Source organism: Balearica regulorum, chromosome 20 (genome assembly GCF_011004875.1).
Source record: "Balearica regulorum gibbericeps isolate bBalReg1 chromosome 20, bBalReg1.pri, whole genome shotgun sequence".
NCBI lineage: Eukaryota > Metazoa > Chordata > Aves > Gruiformes > Gruidae > Balearica > Balearica regulorum.
Genome location: NC_046203.1, coordinates 6,060,246 through 6,084,933, shown reverse-complemented (window position 1 = coordinate 6,084,933; position 24,688 = coordinate 6,060,246). Strand labels below are relative to the sequence as shown.

Genomic DNA, 24,688 nt, shown 5'->3' with positions numbered 1-24,688 from the left:
ACCGCCGTCCCCCAGGCCCTGAGCTCAGCCTTGCTCCAGGCTGCGTGTTCCCCCTGTGAGCCCCCCTCTCTCCCCATCTTCCTGCTGCCCCTCAGCCCTCCAGGCAGGACCCCGACCTCCAGCGGGGGGTGGGGGGCTTGGCAGGCCCCCAGCCGAGCATCGCCCCCCACTTTCCGCCTCCCCGGTATTCCCCGCTGATCCCTGCGGAGCGGCTCCGGCCGGGGGTGTGCGTGGGGAGGCATCCCGGTGGCGGAGGCCGGGCTGGGATCCCCCTTCCACCCGGGGTCCCCGCGGTTTGGGGCGGCGGGGCCGTGCCGGAGTTTCCCCCCCCCCCCCGCCCCCCAAATCCCGCAGCGCGGGGCGGGACGCGCCGCCCCTCCGCAGCGCCCCGAGCCCCCACAGCGCGGCCGTTCCGCGTCTGGCGGCGGAGGGCGGGGAGGGTGCGTGTAACCAGGGACACGCACACACACACACACGCACACACACGCACACGCACGCACACGCAGGGCGGCCCTGCAGCGCCGCGCCGCTCGCCTTTGCGGCCAAGCCCCGGCAACAAAGACACCCCCCCCCCTTCACCCCCCCCCCCCCCCCATCCCTTCCCGGCTTTGCTGCGCGGCGCTGCCCGTCCCCTCCGCGGGATGTAGCCCGGCCGGGAGCTGCCACCGAGGCACCGCGGCCCCCCCCGTCCCCCGTCCCTCCATGTCCCCGCAGTGAGGCCGGGAGCCGGCGCTGTGCGCTCTGCCGGGGCTGACGGCGCTGCCGGCCACCATGGGGAAATCCAACAGCAAGTTGAAGCCTGAAGTTGTGGAGGAGCTGACCAGGAAAACGTACTGTGAGTAAGCGGGCCTGCCTGCGGGGGGAGGGCAGGGCCGGGGGGGGGGGGGGCTGCGCCGCGGGGATGCTGCCGGGGCGGCCCCGGGTGCCGGGGGAGGCGGATGGGGCCGTTTTGGGGTTGCCGGGGTCCGCGGCCACCCCTGAGACGCGGTGCCGGCCCCGGCCTCCTCCCCCGGCTCGTCCCTGCGCTTGCCGCGGGGAGCCCCGATTTCCCCGGGCATCGGCGCGGCCGGGGCCGTTCCCCAGGGGAGGGCGCAGGCTCCGCCGGGCTTTGTTGCGAGAATTCAGAGATTAGCCTGGGAGGATAAAAAAACCCCACTAGGCAGCAGAGACGAGGAGAGGGATAGGGAGCCGGAGAAACACTCCGGTTTCTTACAAAAGCATTTCTCCGCGGCCTATTTCTAAGCCTTCAGTAACTGTGGGACAAGGGCCGCATCCTGCCCGCCCGCTGTGGCCACCCGGAGCGATGCACCCTCCTTTCCCTGACCCCCTGCTCGGAGCATCCTTTCTCCCGGGGCTGCCTGGCCCCGGGGTTGCGCTGCCAGCGGGTACCCAGGGATGGGCGGTGGGGGTTGTCCTCCCCTCGCTGCTCCCCCGGAGCCAGGCGGCTTCTCCCTAAACGGGGAGTCAAAGCGTCTGGGTGGCTTTCAAAGTTCGGGTGCGTTAGTTGGAGGGGTTTTCTTTATGCTCTGAAGTGAAGAGCCCAACACTAGACAGTTCGGTATTTTTCTATGAGTATCTCAGTATCAGTTTAATAACCTGATTTTTCGAAGTGAGTGGCTTTCCTGTCTGAACCTCTGCTGTAATCTTATTAATGTGGCTAGAGCCTCAGCCATCCAGTTTTAGCAAAATCAGGGGTTTTTTTTCTGAAGGATGCACAAAGGAAACAAAGGCTTTGGTGGTTCAAGTTTGCCTCTCCGCTCGCAGGTTGGAGATATTCCCCCTCTGCTTCGCCAGAGAACTGCTAACGTGTAGCAGACCTGTGAGCTCTCCCCGCTGTCATTGCTGCAGTCCCACGGCAGCGCTTACCCAAAAAGGCAATAGATTAGGATGCAGCAAGTTCTCCCATATGGAGAAGAGGCAATACTGGTGCATTGCACAACCCTACACGCGGGGTTGCTCTCTCGCCGTGGCACAGCCGGGAGCAGGCAGGAGGAGGGCAGGTTGCAGGGGGTATGTCTGCATAGCCAAACCGTGAGCGATGGTAGGAGAGGTTGGGGTACCCCGGCTGGGCTTCCTCGAAGTGGCTCGGGGAGAAGAAATAGCGAGAACGTGGCAGTGCTGGCTGGGCACAGACCCCGGCTGGGGCTGAGTCCTGGGTTTTGGTGTCCTCACTGCAGCTGTGACCCACGGTGGGTGCGGCCGCGCTGGGCCAGGTACGGCTATTGCCGTGCTGCAGTCACCCGCTCGGTTTGCAGCCGCTGTGACGATCCGATCTCCGACGGAGAGGGATCTGGGAAGAGCCAGCCCTGGCGCAGCCTCATCTGCTGGTGCTCTTCTGCCTGCTGGGTTTTCTGCACCCCGGGGTGGCTCCTCTCTGCGCGGGGAAGGTACCGGTGCCAGCGGGGCTGATGGCAAGGCACACGAGCAGCACTGTCCCGTGTCTTACTGGCAGCCGATGCCAAACAAACGCAGCGCTGGTGAAACCGTCGTCTGTGGGCACAGGGATGTCTCTTCTGCTGGATGAGGCCAGCAGAGGGTCATTGCCTTTTGAATCGCTTTATTCCCAACTTTCTGCTCCTCTCTCTTGGGTGCCCTTCCCTTTCCACCACACCCTGTCCAAAAAAGACTCCCGTCCTATCATTGCTCCCACGGTGAGCTCCCGGCCTGTCTGGGGTTTCACCTGCCTGCTCCGGGCCTCTCACCACCTCTTTTTCAAGGTGCTCCAGACCTGTGTGCCCGCACAGATGAGGCAGCAGCGCCCGGGGAAGCCGTGCCATGGGGCAGCACGTGGCCCTTCGTGTGGCCGGAGCCCGGTGCAGCATCCCAACGTGCCCCGGCAGCGCGGCCAGTGGTGCGATGTCTGTCAGGGAGAGCCGTCGCTAATACCACGCTCTGTTTGTTGATCTCTGCTCGTTCCACCTCTCATCTCTGGGATTAATTACTTGTGCTGAGTGTTTCTGCCCCTTTTCTGCAGCTGTCAAGGCGAGCGTGCGTTCCCTTGTCTGGCGAAGCACTTCACAGGGCCCTCCCAGGCACGTCTGAGAGCCTCTGATTTATCTTCAGACCCTGGGAGATTGGAAAGATATTAATTTCCTTCTGCATTTCGGGGAATCCAGGCAGAGGGGATGCAGGTAGGAGTGGAGGGCTGCACTGAGTACAGCGGGAGGGACGGATCCAGACCCCTGTGCCGTGGCTAGTGGACCGGCTTGAGCAGGGGATAGTCGTAGCCACAAATCCATGGCATACTCAACAATTTCTGGGAGTCTGCTTGAGGGAGGTTTTACTCCACAGCACTGTGGTATTTTGGCATCTTTCTGGTGGGCCGGCAGTGACCATCCTTCGAAGAGCATCCCCGGTGCGTGGTTGCCCTTCCTGCGTCCTGGCTGCCACATCACCGAGCGGGCGCTGGCCCTGCCTCGTGTGTGGTGCTGTTTCTGCTGCTGTTACAACACATCTGGGCAGATGTCTCTGGGATCCCGTAACTGGCAGCTAACGAAGGGACCTGCTTTTGTCCAGGGGACGTTCCTGTGGCAGCGTGAGCTGTGGCTGCAGTACGTGAAGGGTTTCTCCTGCGATGGGATTTCCTTCCATCGCATCATTTTCTGTTTGTGCAATTTCCAAACAAAATGAACCAAATAACAAAAAGCCCCTTCTTGGTTCTGCAGGATCGGTGGGACAGGGAGACTTCCCCTCTCCCAGCCCCACGCAGCTTCTCTGCAGATTTATCACATCTGCGGGACTGCAGAGGACCCACAACCCGTGCCATTTCCCCTGCTGCCTTCTTGCATCCCCCAGCCACTGTGCCCTGTCCCCTCTGGCCTCTCCATCTCCTATTTTTGGCATTTCTCTGGCCATGCCGTGGTAGCAGCAGTCTTTGGGCAAGCAGGCAGTGGGAGCAGCCGGGAGAGGAGCGTGGGACCGCTCACGTGCCAGGGCAGTCACGGGCACGGCAGTCGTGCTGGGGATGCTGCAGGGTTGCCATCAGGGGCTTCCATGATAGGTGAGAATTATTTCAGAGCAGGTTGTGCTGGGTCCTGCTGGTAACCGGACACGGAAGGACAGGAGCCTGGAAACCTCGTCTCTTGGCTCCCCTCCCCACTCCGCTCCTGCCTTACGGTACCAGGGGCCAGATTTTAATGGGACTTGGACGCCTAAAGGCTCAGAAGGACACCCGAGGGCTTCTTCGAAGTGCTGGCTGCCCAAGTCCTGCTGATTTGGCCCCATCACCACATGCCTTTCGGCATCTTTGGGGCACCTGAGTGCCCAGGAATATCTGGCAGTGCCAATCTCGCCCGTCTGCCAGGCGTTGGTGGGGAGAGCCCGGCTGCGGGGCAAGGGTTTAACCTTCCCCAGAGGCCGGGCTGGTGCCGTATAGGAGCGTGCGGGAGAAGCCAACGCTGAGTGATAATAATAATGAATAATAAATTATGTAATTCTTTGTACTTCCATAGAGCCTTTCATCCAAAAGCTCTTAAAGTGCTTTATAATCACTAATTTATTAATCTTCCCAATGCCTCGTTGAGGTAGCTCAGAGACGGGGTTTTGGCCTCTGTGTCTTTTGTCCCAGGAGGTGATAACGCCCGAGGCTCGAAGGAACCACCATCCTTCCTGGATCGCGTCTGCCAGCCCTTCTTCGGTGGGGATTTAAGCCTGGGCTTAACTTGGGCCAGGTGCTTGCGGCTCAGGGCCACGGTGGGATTTGGGATTGTGCTTTAAGAGCCTTGCAGGGCCACGGTCAAAGGGTCCTGCTAAGCTGGAGATTTACGAAGGTCCCGGGGTATCGTTGCTCCCTGCAGCCTGCATTGTGTAAAGTGCACGCGCGCAGTTGTGGGTGAAGAATACGTGTCATGGGTGGAAATAGTTTGACGTGGACTCCTGGTCGAGAAACTGGTAGAGCAACGCGGTGCTGAGCATCCCTGTTTGCAGCAGCGCTCCCAGGCCAGCCCAGCCACAGCATTGGCAACCCTTGAAATCATGAAACTGGCTTAAACATTTGAGGTTGTTTCCAAAGAGCTGGGTATTTTTAGTCATTTTGGGGTGGATTGGATTTCAGGGTTCACTTTTCCAAGCCATTTGCCAGGTCCAGAATTACTAACACAGTTTTGGGTTTTGTTTTTTTTTTTCAATGCCGGCTGCGACAGCCGTGCAAACCGGCGCGCTCGGAGCCGTGTAGGTGCAGCGGCGTTGCTGCCAGGACCGGGCACAGGGTCGGGATGACGGTCCCGCTGCTCTGGAGGCCGCGGCAAGGCTCCAGGGAAGGCGTGGGAGCCGTGGCAAGGGTGCCAAAACAACGCCCGCGGCGCTGGGAGGCCCGGGCTGCGGAGTGGGTGCAGGGAGAGAAAGATGCTCTTTTCCCAAGAACCGCGTCCCACCCACTGTGATCTATTTTGTGGATTTTAAACTCACTCTGGCATCATCATTTTCTGCTCTTTTACAATAAGCTGCAAAATTGGCTCTGTTGCTCGACAGTAATGCATTGAATTAATGGGCATTAGTTTAAGAGCAAACTACAAACATATCGATTTGTAGTTACGGGGGTCTGTGGTGGCGGGTTGAATTCTGTGGGAAAAGAAAGAAAATTCTGCAAGTGCAGCAGTTTTCAGCCAGGAAAAGGGGTTGGTTCCTCCTTGGGGGCCCCGGGTTGGGGCTTTGCTCGGTCGTGCTGCCCCGGTGCCGGGGAGATATGCCGGCCGGGGCGGTGGGCTGGGGCGGAGAGACAGGCGGAGCAGAGGAGGAACCTTGGCGGCTCCCCGCTGCGGGTTTAGTTTTAGTCTCCAAAATGTTTGGCCCTGGGCACTGGGTTTCTCTGCCAGGTTAGTTCGTGGTGAAATCCCCCCTGTTGCTGATCCGGCAGAAAGCGGGGCAAGCTGGCCAGGTGGTTACGCACCCGTTATCCCTCGGCAGCAAATGATGGGTGAAATACCTAAAGCGCGGAGTCCCGAAATGCGGCTCCCTGCCTGTGTCTGGCAGCTGCCTGCGCTCACCGCTGCAGCACCAGCCCCGTGCCCCTTGGCTCCGCTCGGCCCTACAAGCACCCGCTTTGGGGCTGCCGGCACTGCCGTGGGCAGAGAGCCGGTGGGCAGCATCCCACCCTGGCTGGGAGCGCCGTGGGACCCGCTCCTGGGAGAGGGGCACCGGGGTGCCGAGGCGGGTGCCCACCCGGTGCGTAAAGCTGGGCTGCTGCCGGCTGGTTGACGTGGCGAGCGTGCCTGCCCGCTCCGAGCGCTCTCAGCGTGTAATAGGATTTGCAGGAGCCCATAAAGGGAAGTTTTGGGGGAGGAGGAGGAGGAGGAGGAGGAGGAGAGCACCTGCCCAAGCACCCTGGAGATGCTCTGGGGAGAGGGGAGCAGAGCGGGTCTGCCCCAGCCCCTGCCAGCCAAGGTGCCCCCGGGGAGGGCGGTGGGCAGGATGCGCCGGAGGGATGCCCAGGGGCTGGCTTTTGTCTGGGGACTGTTTTTACTGCGGCCACACGTAACCCAGAGCCGCAAAGGTGGTGCAGGTTCATTGTGAGCTCAGTGGGGACCTGACGTGCCGCCTCGGGAGAGCTGTGGTGGTCTGGAGGCACCTCCAGCCTCTTCCCCGGGGAGACCCCAACCCGCTCCCAGCGAATCTCATGTCTGGGTATCCCGTGTGCGCGTGGACCTGGTGCTCTGTGGGTAGATGCACATAAAGCAAGTTTTGAGGTATCAGAAGCAAGTTTTGGGGTGTCCCTGTGGTCCCTGGAAGGTGCTTGCAATGCCAGGAATGGGAAGACATGACCAAGGGCCCCTCGGGCTCCCTCTGCGGCAGAGTGGAGCAGCCGTCCCTGCCGGGCACGCTTGCGCCGCTGCCTGCTGCTGCTCCGGCATCAGAAGAATCACATTTCATTTATCCCCTGACATGTTAATGGATCTGCTTAACCACTCTCCTGACCTTTGCTGCTGCCGCTATAATTAAGGTTGTGAAACAAGAAGGTCTGAAGGCATCAAAGGAAGCGGCTGCTTCAGGGAGGAGCCCGCGGACATGCTCGCTCTGTTATCGGGGTGACATTTGTGGGGTCGCTTTGTTCCTCCCTCTCCTCCTCAGCCTCCCGGGTCTTCTAGGGAGCTGGATGGGAAAGGGAGCAAGGGTCCATGTCCTGCACCCCTGCCTGCCCAAGGGCAGGGGTGGGCTGGGGGTGCTCAGCCCAGGGCACGGTGACCACTGCTGTGGTTCCTCGGTGGCCGCTGCTGCAGGTTCCCCAGCCCGGCGGTGCTGGCACGGGGCTCGCTCCCCACACCTCCTGCACGTTGTTCTCCCTTCAAGACACGTTTTTGGTTTCTACATGGAAGGAGCTGAGCCCCATCGCCCATGTTTCTCCAGCGTCTCCTGACCGATGGCTGGACCCGGTGGAGATGTCCTGGGTGTCCGTGCTAACCCCCACGGAGGAGCGGGTGTTCAGTGCCCTCCGCTTCGGCAGCCCTTGGCGCGGTCCCATCCTTGCGGGTGAGATGGGAGGGGGCAGAGGTGGCCCCGCTGCCACCCCAGCCAGGCTTTGCCCTGCAGCGTCCTCCTCACCTTCCCTTGCCTCCAGGGAGCGATGGCCGAGTCAGAGACTTCCCTGCCCTGCCCTGCCCGCTGGGTCCCGAGGGGAGTTTTCTCCTCTGCTCAGGGCAAGGAGCCCTCCACGGGTTGGGGACAGCACCTTGGAGTGCCAGGCCTTGCCGAAATCCCCGTAGCCGAGGGGAGGATTGAGCAGGGGGGCAGGACACAGCTGCCCCCTGCATGGCCGGGGCGGTGGGGCTGCTCCATCCCTGCTCCCGGCAGCACTGGGGATGTTCTGCCCCGCCGTGGGACGTCGCCGCGTCGGCTCATGGGGAAGCCGGGATTAAATCCAGCCCGGGATAGACCTGCCGCAGCCACCAGCTCCTGCTGTTGGGTGTGTTTCAGTCTAACTCATTAATTTCCAAACGAAGGCACTGTCCTTTGCCCTTCCTCTGCTGCCTTTGCTGCAAAGAGCGGCTGCTGCTTTTCCCCGAACCCAATTTCCAAAGCCTAATGTCGGGCCCTTAAATATTTAATAAAGTCTAAAAAGGATTTTAACTGCATCTTGGCTTTCCTGTTGGTACCAGCCCCGGGGGAGACGAGAACAGAGCTGCTCACGGACCTGTTTATCCAGTCGGGGAGCAAGACAGACCGCTAATGGCAACCGCTGGCGAGAAGAGTGCCGAACGCACATGCAGTTCTCTCCACATATTGCTTCGTATCTCAGCAGTAACAAATGACACCAATAACAGCGTCGGGCTTGTGCTCTGAACGTCTCGGAGGCTGGCGGACCTGCCGCGATCTTGGCGATGTCTGTGTCTGATGGGGAGAGAAGCCAAATTGGGCAAGTGCGCGGGGCGATGGGCAAGCTGGGATGGGGACGTCCTGCTCCGATAGGTAGGCAGCTCCGGCTGTGCTGGTGCTTGTGCGGTGAGGCCGCTCCGACATTCCTTTGCGATGGGATGCTGCGGGGGTGGGTACCCGCGCAGGGATGACTCTGGCATGGGGACAACCCTGGTGCATGGGCGACGCAACTGGGAGCGGAGACTGGGCACCAGCGGGGTACGTGGGGCTGAGATGGGGGTACGTGAGGTTCGGGCAAGCTGCTTGCGGGTCATCTCCGGGAGCAAAAGGAAGTGTCGTCGGGCAGGCTCTTGCCGCGGTTATTTCCAAGGGGGAGGACTGTGGTGCTGCAGCCGGGGTTTGCCGGGGTCGTGTTTAGTGCTGTTTCCCAAAGCTAGCCCTGCGCCGGTCTGGGGGCAGGAGCAAACCCCAGCCCCGGGGCGGTCTGGTAGCCTTGGAGCTGGGGCTGAGCCCTGACGGAGGGCAGGAGGACAGTGTGCTCCGTAACGTTTAACCAGGACGTTGGTTATGTACTGAAACCTGAATTTTAATGAGGCTGAGTCGTCAGGGCCAAACAACCCAAATTTCCAAAGTGCTGATGTGCAGCATGTCTTAAAAGTCACCGTTGTTGAATGGGCACCCGGGTGAGCTCCGAGGCTTCCCAAGACGGGGTGACGGACGGTCCTGGGGGAGGACTGAGCCCACGGCAGCCTGGGGGGGTGCTTACACCCCTTCCCCCCCCCCTCCAACAGTGCAGCTTCCGCAGGCGCTGGGCTCCGTGCCGAGGGTTTGGTGCTGGAGCCGGGGGAGTGCGTAGCTGGAGGAGTGTCGTGCCCACGCTCCAGCCGGCCCTGGGGACCAGCGGGTTCTGCCCCCCACCCCCTGCCCTGCACAAAGCCACCCAGCAGCCCAGGCTGCCGGAGATCATCCCGGACAGCCCCGGCACGCAGCAGGTCCTGCCTGCAGAACACCCTTCCTGTCCCTGCGGGGAGATGCCCATTCTGCACCAAGCAGATGCTGCCCAGCGCCCGCTGGATGAAGCCCCACAGCTGCTGCACTCATCGGTACCTCCAACAGCTTGAGCTGCCGCCACGCTCTTGGCTACGTGTTTTGTAGGGACGAGGCCTGAAACGGGTAATGACTGCTCAGGGTGGGATGCGGTTACCCCGGTTAACCCACTCTGCAGGGCCGGGGGCTGGCGCTGGGGTCGGGTCCATCTGTGCCAACTGCTGGGACCTCCCGGGGTCCGTGTTTGCAGGAGCAAGGTGTGAGGGTCTGCACCGAGGATCCGTTCAGACTGCTCTGCTGAGCCCTGCGGTCGCTCTGCGGGGACCAAGGGCTCGTTCTGGGGTGGGGGGTTGTTCGAGCTGTGATGCTGACCCCCAAATGTGGGTCCCAGGGGCGAGGAGTGAAATCCGCGCGAGCGCACGCACACGGTGCTGAGCCCCGTCGCCCGCTCGGCGGGGAGGGAGGGGGGAGCTCGTAATTGGTGAATATTAACGTTGTGATGATGTTGAAAGTGGGGTTTGTAACAGATTTATGTTCTGACAATTCTTAAATATGTGTTTCGCAGAGGTGAGGGGTGGAGTGTGTTGGGCATAAATTGCAGGGTGTGCGGGGTTCACCCCGGAGCACCGTGGTATTTTACGCATGAGGGACTGATCAGCTCATGCATGAGCACCCCAGTCATTTCCGCATCAGCACCCGATAAGTTCACGCATGAGCACCCAATTAATACACACACGAGTGCACAATTAATTTACATATGAGCACCCGGTTGATTTATGCATGGGTGCCCAGTTAGTTTGCTCTGGATTGCACACTGGTCTGTGCATGAGCACCCTGTTAGTTGATGCATGGGTGCCTAATTAATTGGTGCATATGTCCCCAATCGGTTCATGCATGACTGTCCAATCAGTTTATGCATGAGCCTGATCTGTTCACACCTGAGTGTGCGATTAGCACATGCACAAGCGTGTTATCTACTAATTACACTAATTTACACGAGTGCCCAATTAGTTCATGCAGGAGTACCCAGTGAATTTACGCTTGAGTGCTCAATTAGTCCATGCATGAGCGCCCGATAAATTCATGAGTGCCCAAAAAAATTTATGCATGAGCACCCAGCTGGTTCGTGCATGAGCACCCCTTTCATTCACCCCTGAGCACCCCGGAAGCTCATGCATGAGCACCTGATGAAATCATGCATGAGCACCCAATTAGTTCACCTAGAAGCACCCAAATAATTTATGAACAAGTGCCCAGTTAGTCCACACGTGATCACCCGATTTGTTTTTGCATGAGTGGCCGTCTAGCTCAGGCATGGGTGCCCAGTTAGCGCATGCATGAGTGCCCCATTAATTCGCGCCCGTGCACCCACTTTGCTCACGTGGGTGCACCCACTCTGCACACGCACGAGTGCCCAATTCTCCCTCGTCTGGGCGCTGTGCTGAGCGTCCGCAGCAGGTTGAGGCAGCCCCAAACGCGGAGGGGAACCCCAGCAAAGGGTGACGTGCCGGGTCCCCTGGACCGGGATGTGCGGGGACCTGCGGGGACCCCAGGAAGGAGCCGCAGTGAGTCCCTGGGGGAAACAGATGCCGCAGGACTGTCACCGCCACATCTCGGTGGGTGATGCCGGAGCGGTCGCCCGTGGGTTAGCAGTGGAACCAACATCCTGGCGGAGCGGGAATGCCCTGCAGTGGCGGGGAGCCGCTCTGTGCTTGGAAATAATTAACCCTGGTTTCCCTGATAAGGTGGCGGTGCCCGTGGCCCCGCGGGATCAAGGCGCTGTCGTAGCGGCTGGAGCGAGGGGGGACGTGCGGGGGCTCGGTGGAAGACTTCCCCACTGGCTGCTGTGTGGGGACGGTGCTCGCTGAGCCTTCGGGAGCCCAAGTCCACACGAGGACAGACCTGTGCCATGGCCGTGGCATCCTCCCACTCAGGATCCGGCCCTGCGGCTGTGGCTAAACCCCTGCCCTTCCACAGACAGGGGAGGGGTCGGCTGCGGGATGGGACGGCAGCACAAAAAAAGCCCTGTAGGGCTGGAACATCACGTCGCCTCGTGCATCCCACCACGGCCAGGGCTCCCCAAAGTGTTCCGAACCCGGCCACGTCTTCTGCGCTCCTTACTGCCGCCCTGTCCCCGCTGTGGTCCAGCGAGCAGCAAGCTCCCCCGCGGGCAGGGCGATGGACGGGGATTCGCAGTCCCGGGTCCCTCCTCTCCTCGCTGCCTGGCAAACACAAATTAACAGGCTTGAGCACTGATTAACCAGAGCCGTTTCTTGCCGCAGTGGCAGCTGGGTGGTGGGAAGAGAGGGGGCACGCGAAGGGCGGGTGGTGACGGAGCTGTCAGTCCTCGCCTGTGCCGTTGGGGATTGATGGAAAGGTGGGGGCAGAGGGTTGGGGGGTTTTTGGGTACCGGTAGCTGGGAGGAGGGGGCTGGGGGCTGCTTGCAGTGCAGCCCCATCAGGCAATCTCTGCCCCTCTGTGCTGCACGAGACGTGCGGTCGCGACCCTCCTCCCAGCTGAGACGGGAGCGGGGATGGACCCACTAGCACTGCGGAGGGCAGCGAGGGCCCGTGGCCGTGGCTTGGCCACGTGGGGCAGCTCCCGTGCCGCTCTGGGGCGACTGGCCGTGCTGCCTGCACCTGCTGCCTGCTCCTGCCCACGGTGCGAGCCCTGGGCTCGGCATTTCCCCGCGTTTTGCTGAGAGCAGCAGAAACAAAGATGCTGTCGGCACGAGCTGCCGTGTGGCGTTGTGCGTACGGGAGGGTGTCTGCGGCACGTAGCCGGGGCTCCCAGCTCGGTGATGCCTCTTACAGCGTTGCGGTTCATAACAAATGCTAATACCCTGCCTTTATTTAGTGCCTTTCATCCCCAAGGATCCCAGGGCGGGCTGCATCCTCTAGCAAGCTGCTACATGCCCTATTTATAGCCATCCCCACGGCGGCTGCGGGAACAGCGGTCCCTGGGGACCATGGCGCAGGGGTGCTGCAATGGGGCTGCTGCGGGTCATCCCCTTGTCCTTGAGCGCGTGGGGTCAAACCTGGCTGGGGTTTATATCGCTGCAAATTGATTTGCATCAGCTCAGCATCGCGCCGTAATCGATGCCGGGGGAGGGAAATGCAGCAGCCGCCGCCGCCGCCGCACAGGTACTTTCTGTGAGCTCGGCTGGGCTCTGCATGCTGCGGAGGTGCAGAGGATGGGTCGGGGAGAGCCCTGCCCCTGCGTCTGTCCCCTGTCCCCAGCCCCAGGACGGGTGGCTCAGCCCGGCCAGGAGAGTGGCGTGTCCCCAAGGCTTCCCTGGCTGTGAGTCCCTGCTGTGGGGACAGGCATTAGCATCGCTGCTCAGTGCTGCTTGGAGCCTCCACACCCAGCAGGGTCGGAGCGGCTGGGAAGCGGCAGCCGCAAAGTTGTCGTCTGTCTCGGATCCGTAACTGCAGCTACGGGAGGCAGGTACCGGCTCAGCCCCAGCTTGCCCGCCTGCAGCGATGCTGGGCTCGAGGCCGTGGTGTTCTCCTGCGCTGGGAACACTCTGCCCCGGGGAGAGGGAAGATTTGGTGGCAGCAGAGGGATGCATCCAGAGGTGGGTGGTTTTCCAAGGGAGATGGGGCCGGGTTCCCAACCCAGGGCAGACCCCGCAGCTTCCCCTCGGCAGGAGGAAGGGCATCGCTGCCAGCGCACTGGAGGAGGGATGGGGCTTTGCATGGCCCCATTCCAGGGATGCACGTTAACAAATCCCACCTTGGGAGCCCTGTGCCGGTTTTCAGGCTGGCTCCTGAACAGTCCCCTCTGTCGGAAAAGCCTCTCCTGGGAGCATCACGCGTCCCTCCTGCAGGCACGTGGGGAGCCGGCTCCATCCCTCCCCTCCCGCCCCAGCCCGAGTGTGTCATTACCAGCGTTTCTCCTGTGCTAAAAAAAGCACAAATTTCTTAATTGTTTCCTGCTGGAGTTGAAAGGCAGCTCCCAGGCCTGAAATAGCACGTTGGGGGAAACACAGCCAAATGAGAGAGGAGAAGGTGATTCGCCCAGAGGGGCCGAGCCGAGCCCTGACCGCAGCTCTGGGCTGCTGCCATGTCCCCTTTCGCTGCCCTAAGGGCTGCCTGAAGCGCTGCAGCTCATCTTCCTCCTCCTCCTCCTCCTCCCGCCCGCCTTCATGGGCACTTGCAGGCGATCCGGGGGGCAGAGCTGGTACCAGGGGCATCCTTTGAGCATCCTGGGGGGGCTGGTCCTGGCTGGTGTCTCGATGCTTGTGGGGAATGTGCGCAGGGAAGCCTGTTTCTGTTAGAGACGTCACTTAGCACCTCTCTTTTGGAAGGATGCTTCTGTGCAAGGCTTTTTTTTTGGGATGGGAAATCCTTCGGGACCAGCACGACTGTTGTTTTTGCCCGCCCCAGATCCGCCGCTGGAGACAGCGTGTCCCTCCTGGCTCCCTCCTGCCAGGAGACCTCTGTCCTTTCTCCTGTCTACTCTCCTCCTGCCAGACAGCCCTGCCAAAACAACCCTCCGAATCCCTCCTGCGGCGCAGCTGAAGCCCTCGGCGTCCTTTAGCCCCGGAGCCGAGCATCCCTGTACCTGCCTCCCCGCTCCATCCCCGGGTGCTGCCGTCTATAGACATCCCGTGGCGGTACGGTGGGCACTGCCGCCCTCCCGGCACGGCTGCTCCCACCTTGGCCGCCGCAGCCGTTTGCCAGCTCCCTGGGGAGGCACGGGGGCTCTGCCCCATGCCAAGCCCTTCCCGGGGGGTTTGCAGGCTCTGTCCCCCCGGCGGTCCCCAAGCTGGGATGGAGGGACCCCCTCTATGCGTGGGAACGGCCTCGGACACAGCGATTCCCGCCCAGGGGGATGCGGGAGCCAGCACCCGGCCGGCTGCGAGCTGGGGGCCAGTGTGTGCCCTCCCGGCCGCCCCACTGCTGCCGCCTGCCAGCCCTCGCCTTCTGCGGGCTGCGCCTTCTGCCAGGCACGTTATAAATCTTTCTGATGGAAAATTGCTTTCTTTTATTTGCCATCCAAGGTAATTGGCATCTGTTGATGTGTCTTGGGTCTCTATTTTTATCAGCCGTTCGCACATTGACACATCTCCACTCTGCCTCATTATCCCAGCGCGTTTCAGACCTATTGCTTTTTTTATTGTTATTATTTAGCAGCGCGGTGCAAAGAAAAAGACTAATGAGGCCGTCCCCCCCCACGCCCGCCTGCTGGCACCGGGTTCCCCACTGCCGTGCCGGCCGGGCCCCCCTCCTGCAGCGGGACGCACAGGGAGAGGCACCGGCCCCCCCACCCCGTTGGGCTCCCCGGCATCTCACATCCCGTCGGAGCTTTTCCTCCGCTGAGGATATTTGCGATCTCAGCAGCTGTCCCCAGGCTGGGGACACTGGGAGTTGCCAATGCTCACCATTTTCTAGCTTGTCATGTTTTTGGTGTTTCTCTGGAGCCCGCTAAAGCTTCCCAGGGCCCTGGGGCGGGTTGGATGATGTTTCTCCGTGTGGTTCAGAGGCAGCTGGTGCCTGGGGGGATGCCGGCCGCGGGGCTGTGCCCGTGCCCACGTTCATCGTGTCAGTGTCAGGGCTGGGCGGGTGCCTTCCCCGAGCCACCTCCAGGCAGATGTTTTGGCAGATGTTTCCAGGGATGTTTTGGCTCTGGAGAGGTGGGAGAGCAAGGACGAATCCTCCCCAGGCATGAACCCGCCCGGCCTCTGCGTGGTCCATAACATCTTGCAGCGACAGTGCTGCACTCCCCTGGCAAAACGTCTTGGTGGGTTCCCCGGTTTTGGGGCTGGAGGGACCCCGGTGCCTGTGTCGGCCCCCCCGGGCTGGGGGAGGACTCCCAGGCTGTGCCTTGAAGGCAGCCGCTTGTGTGTGGGTAACACAGGCAGGGCGCGGAGCGAGCAAGCCCTGGGGCATCCCCTCCAGGGAAGTCACTTATGTGAAGTGCAGAACACCAGCCGTCACTGGGAGAGCGCTAAATTCCTTTCTCTTTTCTTTTTCTCTTTTCTTTTGTTTTCTCTTGCAGTTACGGAGAAGGAGGTGCAGCAGTGGTGAGTGTCCGGTGCGGCGGCGTGGCGGTGAGGTGCCGAGGCGTGGGGCTGGTGGGCGAGGGGGCAGGAGCCGGCGGCCGTGCAAAGCAAGGGCTGCAGGAGGGTGCGCCTGTTTTGGGGCGCAGGTGTTACCTCGTAGAGGGGACGCCAGAAAACAGAGGCGTTTTTCCTGCACACGTCTTGCACGGTGCACGGCGAGGCTTGGCTCTGGCTGCTCTCGGCCGCCCGTGTGGGACGGTGCGTGCTGCCTCTCGCCCCTTCCCTCCCCATATGGGTGGCTGAGGGGAGCGGGGACGTGGGGACTGTCCGGCTGGTGGCCGTGGCCCTGGCTGCGGGAGGCCGGTGCTGTCCCAGCGTGTCCCCATTTGCAGCAGGGCCCGCAGAGGCTGCCAGCAGCACGCTCTCGCCCCATCCCCTCTGCCCTGCTGAACGCGACGCCCTAGAAAAGCCACCGCTTCCCTTTCATCTTCCTATCCCACCAGTCAAGGTTTGCTTTCTTTATCTCTTTCTCTCATCCTTCTCCCCCCCCCCCGATGAGTCATAGCTGCAGCAGCGTGAAAAAGATGTCACCGGCACTTCGGTTTCCCACCTCGCCACCCCCTTCCCCTCCTCCTCCAGCCCTCGGCCCGCCGCAGCGGGCGCCTGACAGATCTGGGCGACGCGTTGCATAATGCTCACGCACCCTGGTCCCCACGTCGTCCCTGCACCCACGTGGTCCCTGCACCCATGGAGCCATCAGGCCCCTTCCCCTGCACCCTCCGGGGCGGCACTTTGCAGCACCCAGGTAAAGCCCAGAGCCAGGACCGAGGGCTTTGGGGGTGTAACCAGTAACCCCGCTGTGCCCCCCGGCTCCTCTGAGCAGCTTTCACTTGGAGTCGTGCAGAAAACGCCGTTGTGGAGCCTTGGCTTCCCCGGGTGCGGAGGAGATGTCCCGGCCCGTGGTGCCGGGGCTGCGTTTCGGGTGCTTCAGGCCACTGCGCTGTTGGTTTTTACCAGGGCACGGCTGCAGCACGTGTGTGCCGAGCGGTGGGTTGCAAATTGCCCGTAGGGTTGCTACCGATCGTGATTCCCTCCCCCGCGGTGGTGCAGCGGCTCGGGGTGGGGGGGAGCTTTCCCGGAGCTTTCCCGGCCGCCTCCGTGCCAAAGAGCCAGTCGGATGCACCTGACGTAGCGGGGCCGTGCCGCCGCGGTGGAGGGGAAGGGGAGCCCTGGCTCCGGGGAGGTCTGAGCAAGGGGTACAACCGCTCTCCTGCGGGCCCCGTGACTTCACCTGCCCCAGCACCTCCGCCTGCAGCCTGGCCGTGCTGGCGGGACGTGACTCTGCGCAGAGGGGTTTTTATTTTAAAGGTGTGAAAGACTGTCCCGGGTGCTCCTGGGTGGGCAGGGCATCCCCGTCCCCTGCCGTGTCCTGGACAGCGTTCAGCATGAGCCCGGTTGTGGCTCGGTCACCACTTCTGGGCTGGCGCTGGGCTTGGAGCAGGGCGGTGGGCGCTGCTCGGTGTCGCTGCTGCTGCTCGCTACTTCTCCGGGCTCTCCCCGCTGCCGCCCTCGCTGCGGTGCCCGCAGGGACCTCGTCCCGCGGCGCTGGCAGGTTGCGGGTGGGCGATGGGAGCGACACAGGGAGCACCCAGGGACCTTCCCGGCTCCAGCCCACCGCGGTGCCGGGGGAGAGCCCCATCCCGGCTCCCCAGGGCTTGGGGGGCTGCGTTCAGCGGGGAGACCTGCCCGGTGCCCATCCTCTGCCCTTCCTCCGCAGGTACAAGGGCTTTATCAAGGACTGCCCCAGCGGGCAGCTCGATGCCGCTGGCTTTCAGAAGATCTATAAGCAGTTCTTCCCCTTCGGCGACCCAACCAAATTTGCCACCTTTGTTTTCAATGTCTTCGATGAGAACAAAGTAAGTCTGTGAGCCGGGGGCATGGTCCGGGGCCGGGCCCGTGGTGATGGTGGGACGGGTTCAGTAACGCGGCTGCGCGGCGCCGGAGGAGCAAAATATTCCAGCGCTTCCTGGGGTGTGAAATCAAAGCGGCACAGCTGTAGCAAGCGAGCCCCCACGCTTATTTTAGTCGATGAGAGTCACGTGGGAAAAGGCGATGAAGTGGCAAGCAAGAGAGGAGAAATGTGATGTTTCGGTGCTGCTGACAAAAGCCCGCCTGCGCGATGCCCCCTGCGCTCCGGAGTCGCTCCCGCCGGGATGCTGGCCGGCAGGCTGGGCACGGTGGCCAGATCGTGCTGCTGGAGATAATCGTGCATCACTCCTCCCTCCCCATCGCCTCTTCGGATGCGCCCTCTGAGAGCACCCGATGCCACGCGCGCACGGGCAGGGAGGACTTTGTGGGGCGGGGGTGGCAGCGGCACCCTCACCGCCCCCTTCCCTCCCCCAGGACGGGAGGATCGAGTTTTCGGAGTTCATCCAGGCGCTGTCGGTCACCTCCCGGGGGACGCTGGACGAGAAGCTGAGGTGTAAGTGCTCCCCGCATGGTGGGCTCAGCCCCGCAGCCCCCGGCACGGCGAGGGGGCTGGGGGGGGTGGCACGGGGGCGGCGATGGGGTGCGTGTCCGGTGGGGGGGCCGTGGTCCCAAGCACCTCGGCGTTGCTCTGGTTTGCAGGGGCGTTTAAGCTGTACGACTTGGACAACGACGGGTACATCACGAGGAACGAGATGCTGGACATTGTGGACGCGATTTATCAGATGGTGGTAGGTGGTGGGGGGGTGTGCGGGGTGAGCAGCCCCTGGGGGTCCCCACTGGGCTGGAGCCTGGCTCTGCGGGCAGGGGGGCTGCGGGGAGGATGCTGAAATGACCCTGATTCTCTCCCTGGGCTTTTTCGGGGTGTGTGGGGGGGTTGTGGCTATCGTGGCCGGGGCAGGGCCCAGGTCTGGCTGCTGAGGACGGCTCTGGCATGGGTGCCGGCACGCTGCGCCCTGTCCTGACTCAGGGAGGTGCAGGGGCAAAACGTGCGTCCTTGCCCGGGGACACCGTCCAGGCAGGGCACAAACGGTGCGTGACCGGGTCCCATCCTGCCACCGCAGGGAAACACGGTGGAGCTTCCCGAGGAGGAGAACACACCAGAGAAGAGGGTGGATCGGATTTTCGCCATGATGGACAAGGTGAGGATGCTCAACTGTTTTTTTTCCCCGGGGCCGAGGGATTTAGGAGGCGGTCGTGGGCCCCCTTGCCACGTCTTGGCTCTTGCAGGTGTCTCCTTCCCCCGCGAATATGAGGTCTCAGCTGCCGCTGGGCTCGCTGCAGACCCCCACATCCGTCTGGGATCCCCGTATCCATTTCAGGGTCCCCGGGGTGGCATCGCACCCTCCGTGGCACTCCTCCCCAGCTGCAGGCATGGGCGGCTTGATGGGGAAACTGAGGCTGCGGTGGCGGGGGGGGGAACCCGAGTGGCTGTGCGGGATGGCATGGGTGCTGCTGGGGCCCTGGGGTGCCTGGTCCCAGGGGGGGCTGGCTGTCTCCCTCGCTGGGATGAAGCGGTGCTGCAACGGGAGTGTTTTGCAGAACGCGGACGGGAAGCTGACGCTGCAGGAGTTTCAGGAGGGCTCCAAGGCCGACCCCTCCATCGTGCAGGCGCTCTCCCTCTACGACGGGCTCGTATAGTCCCGGGGCTGAGCGGCGGTGAGTGCGGCACGGGGGGGTTCCGGGGGTCCCCCATCTCCCACCCGCCTGATGCCATTCCCACCTTCCCTGGGGGTGGGTGGCTGATTCTCCTCTGCTGACGCATCAAAGCACGGGCATCCCCCCGAAATCTGGCTGGGGGGCACGTTACCCCCATACTGATGGGGTTCTCCCAGTGACCCCCAGTCCCACAGAGCACCCCAGGACCGCAGCCCACGAGGACGCAGTACGAGCCACCCCGTTGGCAGGCGTTTGCCTGCGGCGCAGCTCACGCTCTCACCTGCAGATGAGGCAGGGAGGCAGCTGGTGTGCAGGGGGCATAGGGATGCTCCGGAGAGATATTATATTAAATGTTTTATTTATATTACATCTTATTGTATTACACCCTGGAGCTGGCATGGCGGTGTCAGGGGCACTGTGGTTCGCAGCATCCCGGGGGTGTTGGGCTGAGCACCCCGCGGTCCTCACCGTGCCCCACAGGATTGTGCAGAGATGTCTCTTGGGATGATTTTGGTCGTCACAGTCCGGGCAATGTCTGACCATGGGTGGTAGGGTTTTGGGGTTTTTTAACATGCTGGAGTTTTGAGCTTTTAAAAATCTTTGTTGTGTTTCCAGCTTTGCCCTTCCAGCTGCGCTGGTGTCGCGTGAGATGGCCGCAGAGTTTCTGCCCATCCTTCTCACCGGATTTTCCTTCTCCCCACCCTCTCCTGCAGATGCCTGGGGGAAGACGCTCTCCGTGCCATCCGACCACCACCGCGCGAAGCTTGCCTGTCCCTCTCGGCCTTCCTTTCTGTTCTGCAAGCAAAGGATGCCCTCGAAGCGCGAGCTCACTCCCCCTCTCTGCACTCTGAACCAGCCGCTGCCATTTGCCAACTTCTGCTTTTTCCAAAAAAAAAAAAAAACCCCGCGACAGACCCTGGTCTGAGCGGCAGCGAACGCCCGAGACTTCAGGGCCGGGGCAACAGGTTGAGCGTCGCCGAAGGCAGAGCTCCCCCCCCGGCCTCCTCGCCCCCTTTGCTCCCCCTTTCCTACGTTTTCGGATGGGACTGCGGATGCGCCGGTGCCGGCGTGATCCTCTCCCAGGAACCGGCCGGCTGGAGATGGAGCCCAAAGGTACTGGGGGGCCGCGCACCCCGGGGTGCTGCCTGCGCGGGGCGGCCGGGGAGCCAAGGCAGCAACAGCGATTGGGAACGGAGTTCTGGCGTCACCTGCAATGTCGCTGGCAGCCCGGCCCGGCTCACTAGGGATATATATTATTATATTATTTTTAATTTTTTTTTTTGGTGAGACAGTATTGTGCTTTTTTTTTTTTTTTCCTTCTTTTTTTCCTTCAGTGGAAAAAAGTGAGGCTTTTTTTTATATGCCTGTCTCGACGATCGATATCTTTATTTATTTGTTGTAAATGTTGCTGCCGTGTTTAGTCTCTTGTGTGTGTGTCCGACCACCTAGGTTATGATATGTAAGGTTTACATGCTCGTACACTATTGCGGGGCACTGGGAGCCTGCAATAACAATGAAGCCAAAAATCTGCCTTCCCCCCTCTCCTCCCACCCGCCGTATCCCAAGCTCCGTGGGCTGGCTGCTGTTTTAAGGGGATGCTGTAGCTTCGTTTCCTCTTCCCATTTACCCGTTTCCTGCATTTTTCTGTTCCCCCTTCCCTCTGCAAGCTCAGCTAGGGCTCGCTCAGCCCAGGCTCCGAGCAGTCCGAGCCCGCTCCATCCCTCAGCTGGGCAGGGCGAGGAAACCACCAGGCACCAGAACGTCCTCATTTCCATTCTTTTTTTTTTTTTTTTTTCCCTCACTGCATGAAAAAGTATTAATGGAGCCAAGAGTTGGGTTTTGCTTTCAAGCGGATTCCTTTACTATTTTGTTTTTTCCACATGGTGGGAAGGTCTGTTTGCACCCCAGGGAGGTGGCTGTGAATTAGCCCGTGTGCCAGCGGGGCTGGGGAAGCAGAGGGGATGCCCGTGGGGATGCCGCTCTCTGACCCCCCCCATCCTGGCTGGGACGATGCGGCAGCTCCTGCCTCGGGGGTGCCGGGCTGGGGGACGCGCAGCTCGGGATGCCTCTTTATCCCCTTGCTCCGTGTTTAGGATGTGGGAGGTTTTGCTGTACACCGAGGGCACGGCCCCGAAGCGGAGCCGCTTGTGCCCGCTCCTCCTCATGCTCCTGCCTCCCGGGAGGCAGAGGGCTGGGGAAACGCGCCTGGAGACACCTGAGCGTGGGGCTTGGAAACGGCCCCCCCGGCCACGAGCGGTGCCTGTGTGGCCTCTCCATCACCCACCACCACGCCGGGATGTGCCCAAGCAGGGCTCGGCCCCACCGGGACACACACCGTGGGACACCGGTTGGCATCTCCACTGGAGGATGAGCGTTACGTGGATGCTGCTGCAGCTCCATTTCCATCCGCCCTGGCCCCTGCCCTGGGGAAGGAGCGATTTGCATCTCCTCGGGAGCAGAGCGCAAGATGCCCGTGGGACGCCAGATGCCAGCCGGGTTGCAAACCCCTCCTGCTCCGGTGTGGTTTGTTCCTGGCCCAGTAACACCGACGCTGCTCTCCCACCGCCCCGGGGGGCTCACCCCTCCACCCCCGCTGCGGCTGACGTGGCGTCACCTTTCCGCCCTTCTCCGCCAGGATGCCTGCGGCTCCTGTGGCTGAGCCCAGCCAGTTCCCACAGCCCTCGGCCATGGGGACCGTCCCCAGGGCAGCGGGAGGTGATGTCTGGATGTGGAGGATGTTCTCACAGGTGTCCCACGATGTAGGAGACAAGGTGGTGCCCAGCGGGGTCTGAATCCTCCCCGCAGGGCAGGGACAGGCTCTCCGGCCAAGCGGTGCTGGTGTGTTGCCGTGCAGCCTGGCTCACCCGGTTTCGGGGCCGTGTGCTGGTGGCACTTTCTGACACCCACAAAAAACCACCCTTCCCTATCCCCAAGGAGACTGACCTCACGTCCACGTGCAATACTTCTGCCTCTTCTGCAGTTCCTGCCCCTGAGGGTGCCCATGTTTTGTTGCGGGGGACGCCTGGAGGGTGTAGCCTCCCTCCCTCCCATGGAAACTCCTTTTCCTTGATGCTTTGTGGCCAAAACGCAATTTTCTTGGGTAGATCTTTGCAGTGCCTCCAACTTCTCTAACGCTTGTCTACCAGACTGGTCCCTTCCCAGTGCCAATCAATGTTCCCAATGAATGTGATGCTGCCGTAATCGCCTCTGCTGATAAATAATGGACCCCACGACGTTTGACATCATTCCCAGGCAAAGGCAAACCTCATTTGCTCTGACACTTTCCCCTGAAAGGCTTTGAATTCTTGGAGGACCTGCTGTGCTTCAAGCTCCATCACTGCTCTTCGACGTCTCACCAGGGAGGCAGCTGTGCAAGGGCAGAGGGGTGTGTAGCCCCCATCACGGGTGGGGTGAGGGACCGGCATCAGCTTGGGAGAGCTTCAGATCCCAGAAATACCAAAATTCGTTGTCCACCAGGCCAGAGCTGCCATTGCTGCCAGCAACCTCCTGCTGCCGCTGCTGCTGGCGGGCTCAGGGATGGAGCCCGATGTCTCATCCTCCCTTGCCCCTTGTTAAATATTTGCACGTTAGAAAAAATAAAAAAAGAACAAAAAGGAAAAAAGGTTTTTGCTTGTATTGAAAAGCTCTGTGCTGGCTGACGAGGACCCTGCCGGTGTGGTGGCAATGGTGGGTTTTCCCGGGCAGAGCCCCCTCCTGCGGGGTCGGGGCTGGCTCTTGTCCTGGGTCCCAGCGTGGGGTCTGTCCTGCCCCACTCTTGGCATGCTGAGTGTCCCCGAGCAAATCATTTTGGGCCCAGTATTCCCCCCCCTATCTGTGGATTTGGGACCCTGGCTTGGATGCTTCTATGGCCCTGAGGGCCCCCAACTCCTGAACGTCACCAGGATCTGCAGCTTCTCAGTACCGCTGAAAATAAGGCTTGAAGCATCTCACGCTTGGAAATGTTGGCCTTAACCTCCTCGTGCCTCAGTTTCCCATCAGTGAAACGGCCTGGGTGAGCCATCCCCCCTCCAGAGAGCGAATCGATGCCTGTGCCCAGGGTGCTGGATACGGCTCGCGGCTGCGACCGCACGGGTTTGGCAGGACCCACCGAACCTCGGGCACGTGCGGAGTGCTGGGAGCAGGGCATGAACCGCTGGGTCAGAGTTTACATCACCGAGTAATTAATTTTGGCCTTCTTTTTACACCTGGTCGTTATTAAAATCGAACAGCTGACAAGACCTGATTTCTTTCTGTTTATACCCGGTTCCTGATGCCTGTCTGAAATAAAGCCAGCTGCAGCCCTGGCCATGGGAAGGGCACCCGAAGCGCAGCCAGGCAGAGGCGAGGGTCCAGCCCCGGCAACTGCGGCGTGTGTGTCCGTGTCCCCCCCATTTGTCCCCGTTGGTGTTGCCCCATTAAAATGCCATGTCTGTATTTTCCTTTCTTTCCATTTTTCTGTTTGTGCGCTGACTGTTGCTGCTTTGTAACCGTCTCCCCTTGAGCTCTGGGGCTGGGCTGGGCTGAGCTGTTTCCCCCCGCCCCGAGGAAGGACGTGGGAGAAGGTTCTGGGGGCAGATTCCCCCCCACCCTCTCATTGTGGCACAAACGAGGACCCAAGAGAGAGAAGCGAAGCGGGTTTTTCCTCTGGAGCAGCCCTTTCATTGCCGTGATTTGTAACCAGATGTGGCAGACCCCGGGAGCGTTCCCCGCCGTGTTCGTGGAGGGGGGGGTGTTTGCTTATGGGGGACCCCAGACCCCGTTTGTGCCGGGTACCAGCTGCATCTCGCCCAACCGCGCAGAAGCGGGTGCCTGTCGGTGCCTCCCATGCCGTCAGGACGCCGCATCCCCGTTGGATGGGGGAGGCTGAGGCTGTGGGACCCCCATCCCAGAGCCACTGCTCCCCCTGAGCGTGCGGGGGTGCAAACGAGCGTCTGCCACTGGCTGCCGTGGGGCTGCGCTAACCCGGGGGGTGGAAGGGGCTCGGGGTCTGGGCCTGAGCCCCCCTTGGAGCAGGGCTGGTTTCGATGCAGGGCCAGGCGTGGCATGGGGGCAGCCGAAATCACGGGCAGAGCTGCCCTCTCCTGTATATTTAGGGTCAGGGGGGTTGGGTGGCGTGGGTGGGTGACCCGCAGCCAGCTCGTTGTTTCACCCTCCCCAGCCCCAGGGTAAAGGGGGAGATCTGGGGCGTTTTGAGAGGGGTCCTTCACGGGGGCACCGGAGGGGTCCGGCTGGGGCGAGGGCTGGGGGCAAAGGAGGGAGCCGATGCCGCGGTCTCAGTGCACAGTTGGGGGTCTCCTTGCAGAGCAATTTTGGGGTCTTGGTCACATCTGCCAGCCCTGACCCTGTTCCAGCGGCGCTGCAGGAAAGCCATCCTTCCCTCCTCTCTCTGCTCCTGCGGGCGCCAGCCCTGGGTCCGGGTGCTGCGTCCTGTGGGACCCCTACCCCGGGGGGCAGCCGAGCCCCGGGCTGAGAAACAGCAGCTCCAGCAAAGAGCCTTGTTTGTAAAGATGAAGCCTGTTTGTGCGTCCGTGCCGGTGTCTCGGCTTGCATGCCCTGCTGCCTTGTCTTGAGATGAATTCAAGAGCAAACCAAGCAAACAAAACAGTTTAAATACAAAAGAAAACAAAACAGAACCCAGGAACTTTGTGACAGTGGAAATAAAAGCTTAATGACAGTAAAGAA

At 61.5% G+C, this 24,688-nt stretch overlaps 1 protein-coding gene across 2 annotated transcripts; it reads left to right on the top strand.

Annotated features, from left to right (window-relative positions):
- The first annotated feature begins 376 nt into the window (after positions 1–376).
- On the top strand, positions 377–24,688 carry NCS1 (neuronal calcium sensor 1). Of its 2 annotated transcripts, XR_012838458.1 has the most exons (9): positions 377–835; positions 15,358–15,382; positions 17,139–17,277; positions 17,765–17,843; positions 17,990–18,078; positions 18,412–18,489; positions 18,890–19,006; positions 19,720–20,119; positions 21,100–24,688. XR_012838458.1 is itself a non-coding variant. In XM_075772043.1 (8 exons), exons 1-7 carry the CDS (start codon positions 772–774, stop codon positions 18,986–18,988), a joined length of 573 nt encoding a protein of 190 aa, XP_075628158.1. In that variant the 5' UTR covers positions 377–771; the 3' UTR covers positions 18,989–19,006; positions 19,720–24,688. The 2 variants fall into 2 exon arrangements, 1 of the variants encoding a protein (XP_075628158.1); XM_075772043.1 differs by having other exon boundaries at positions 19,720–24,688.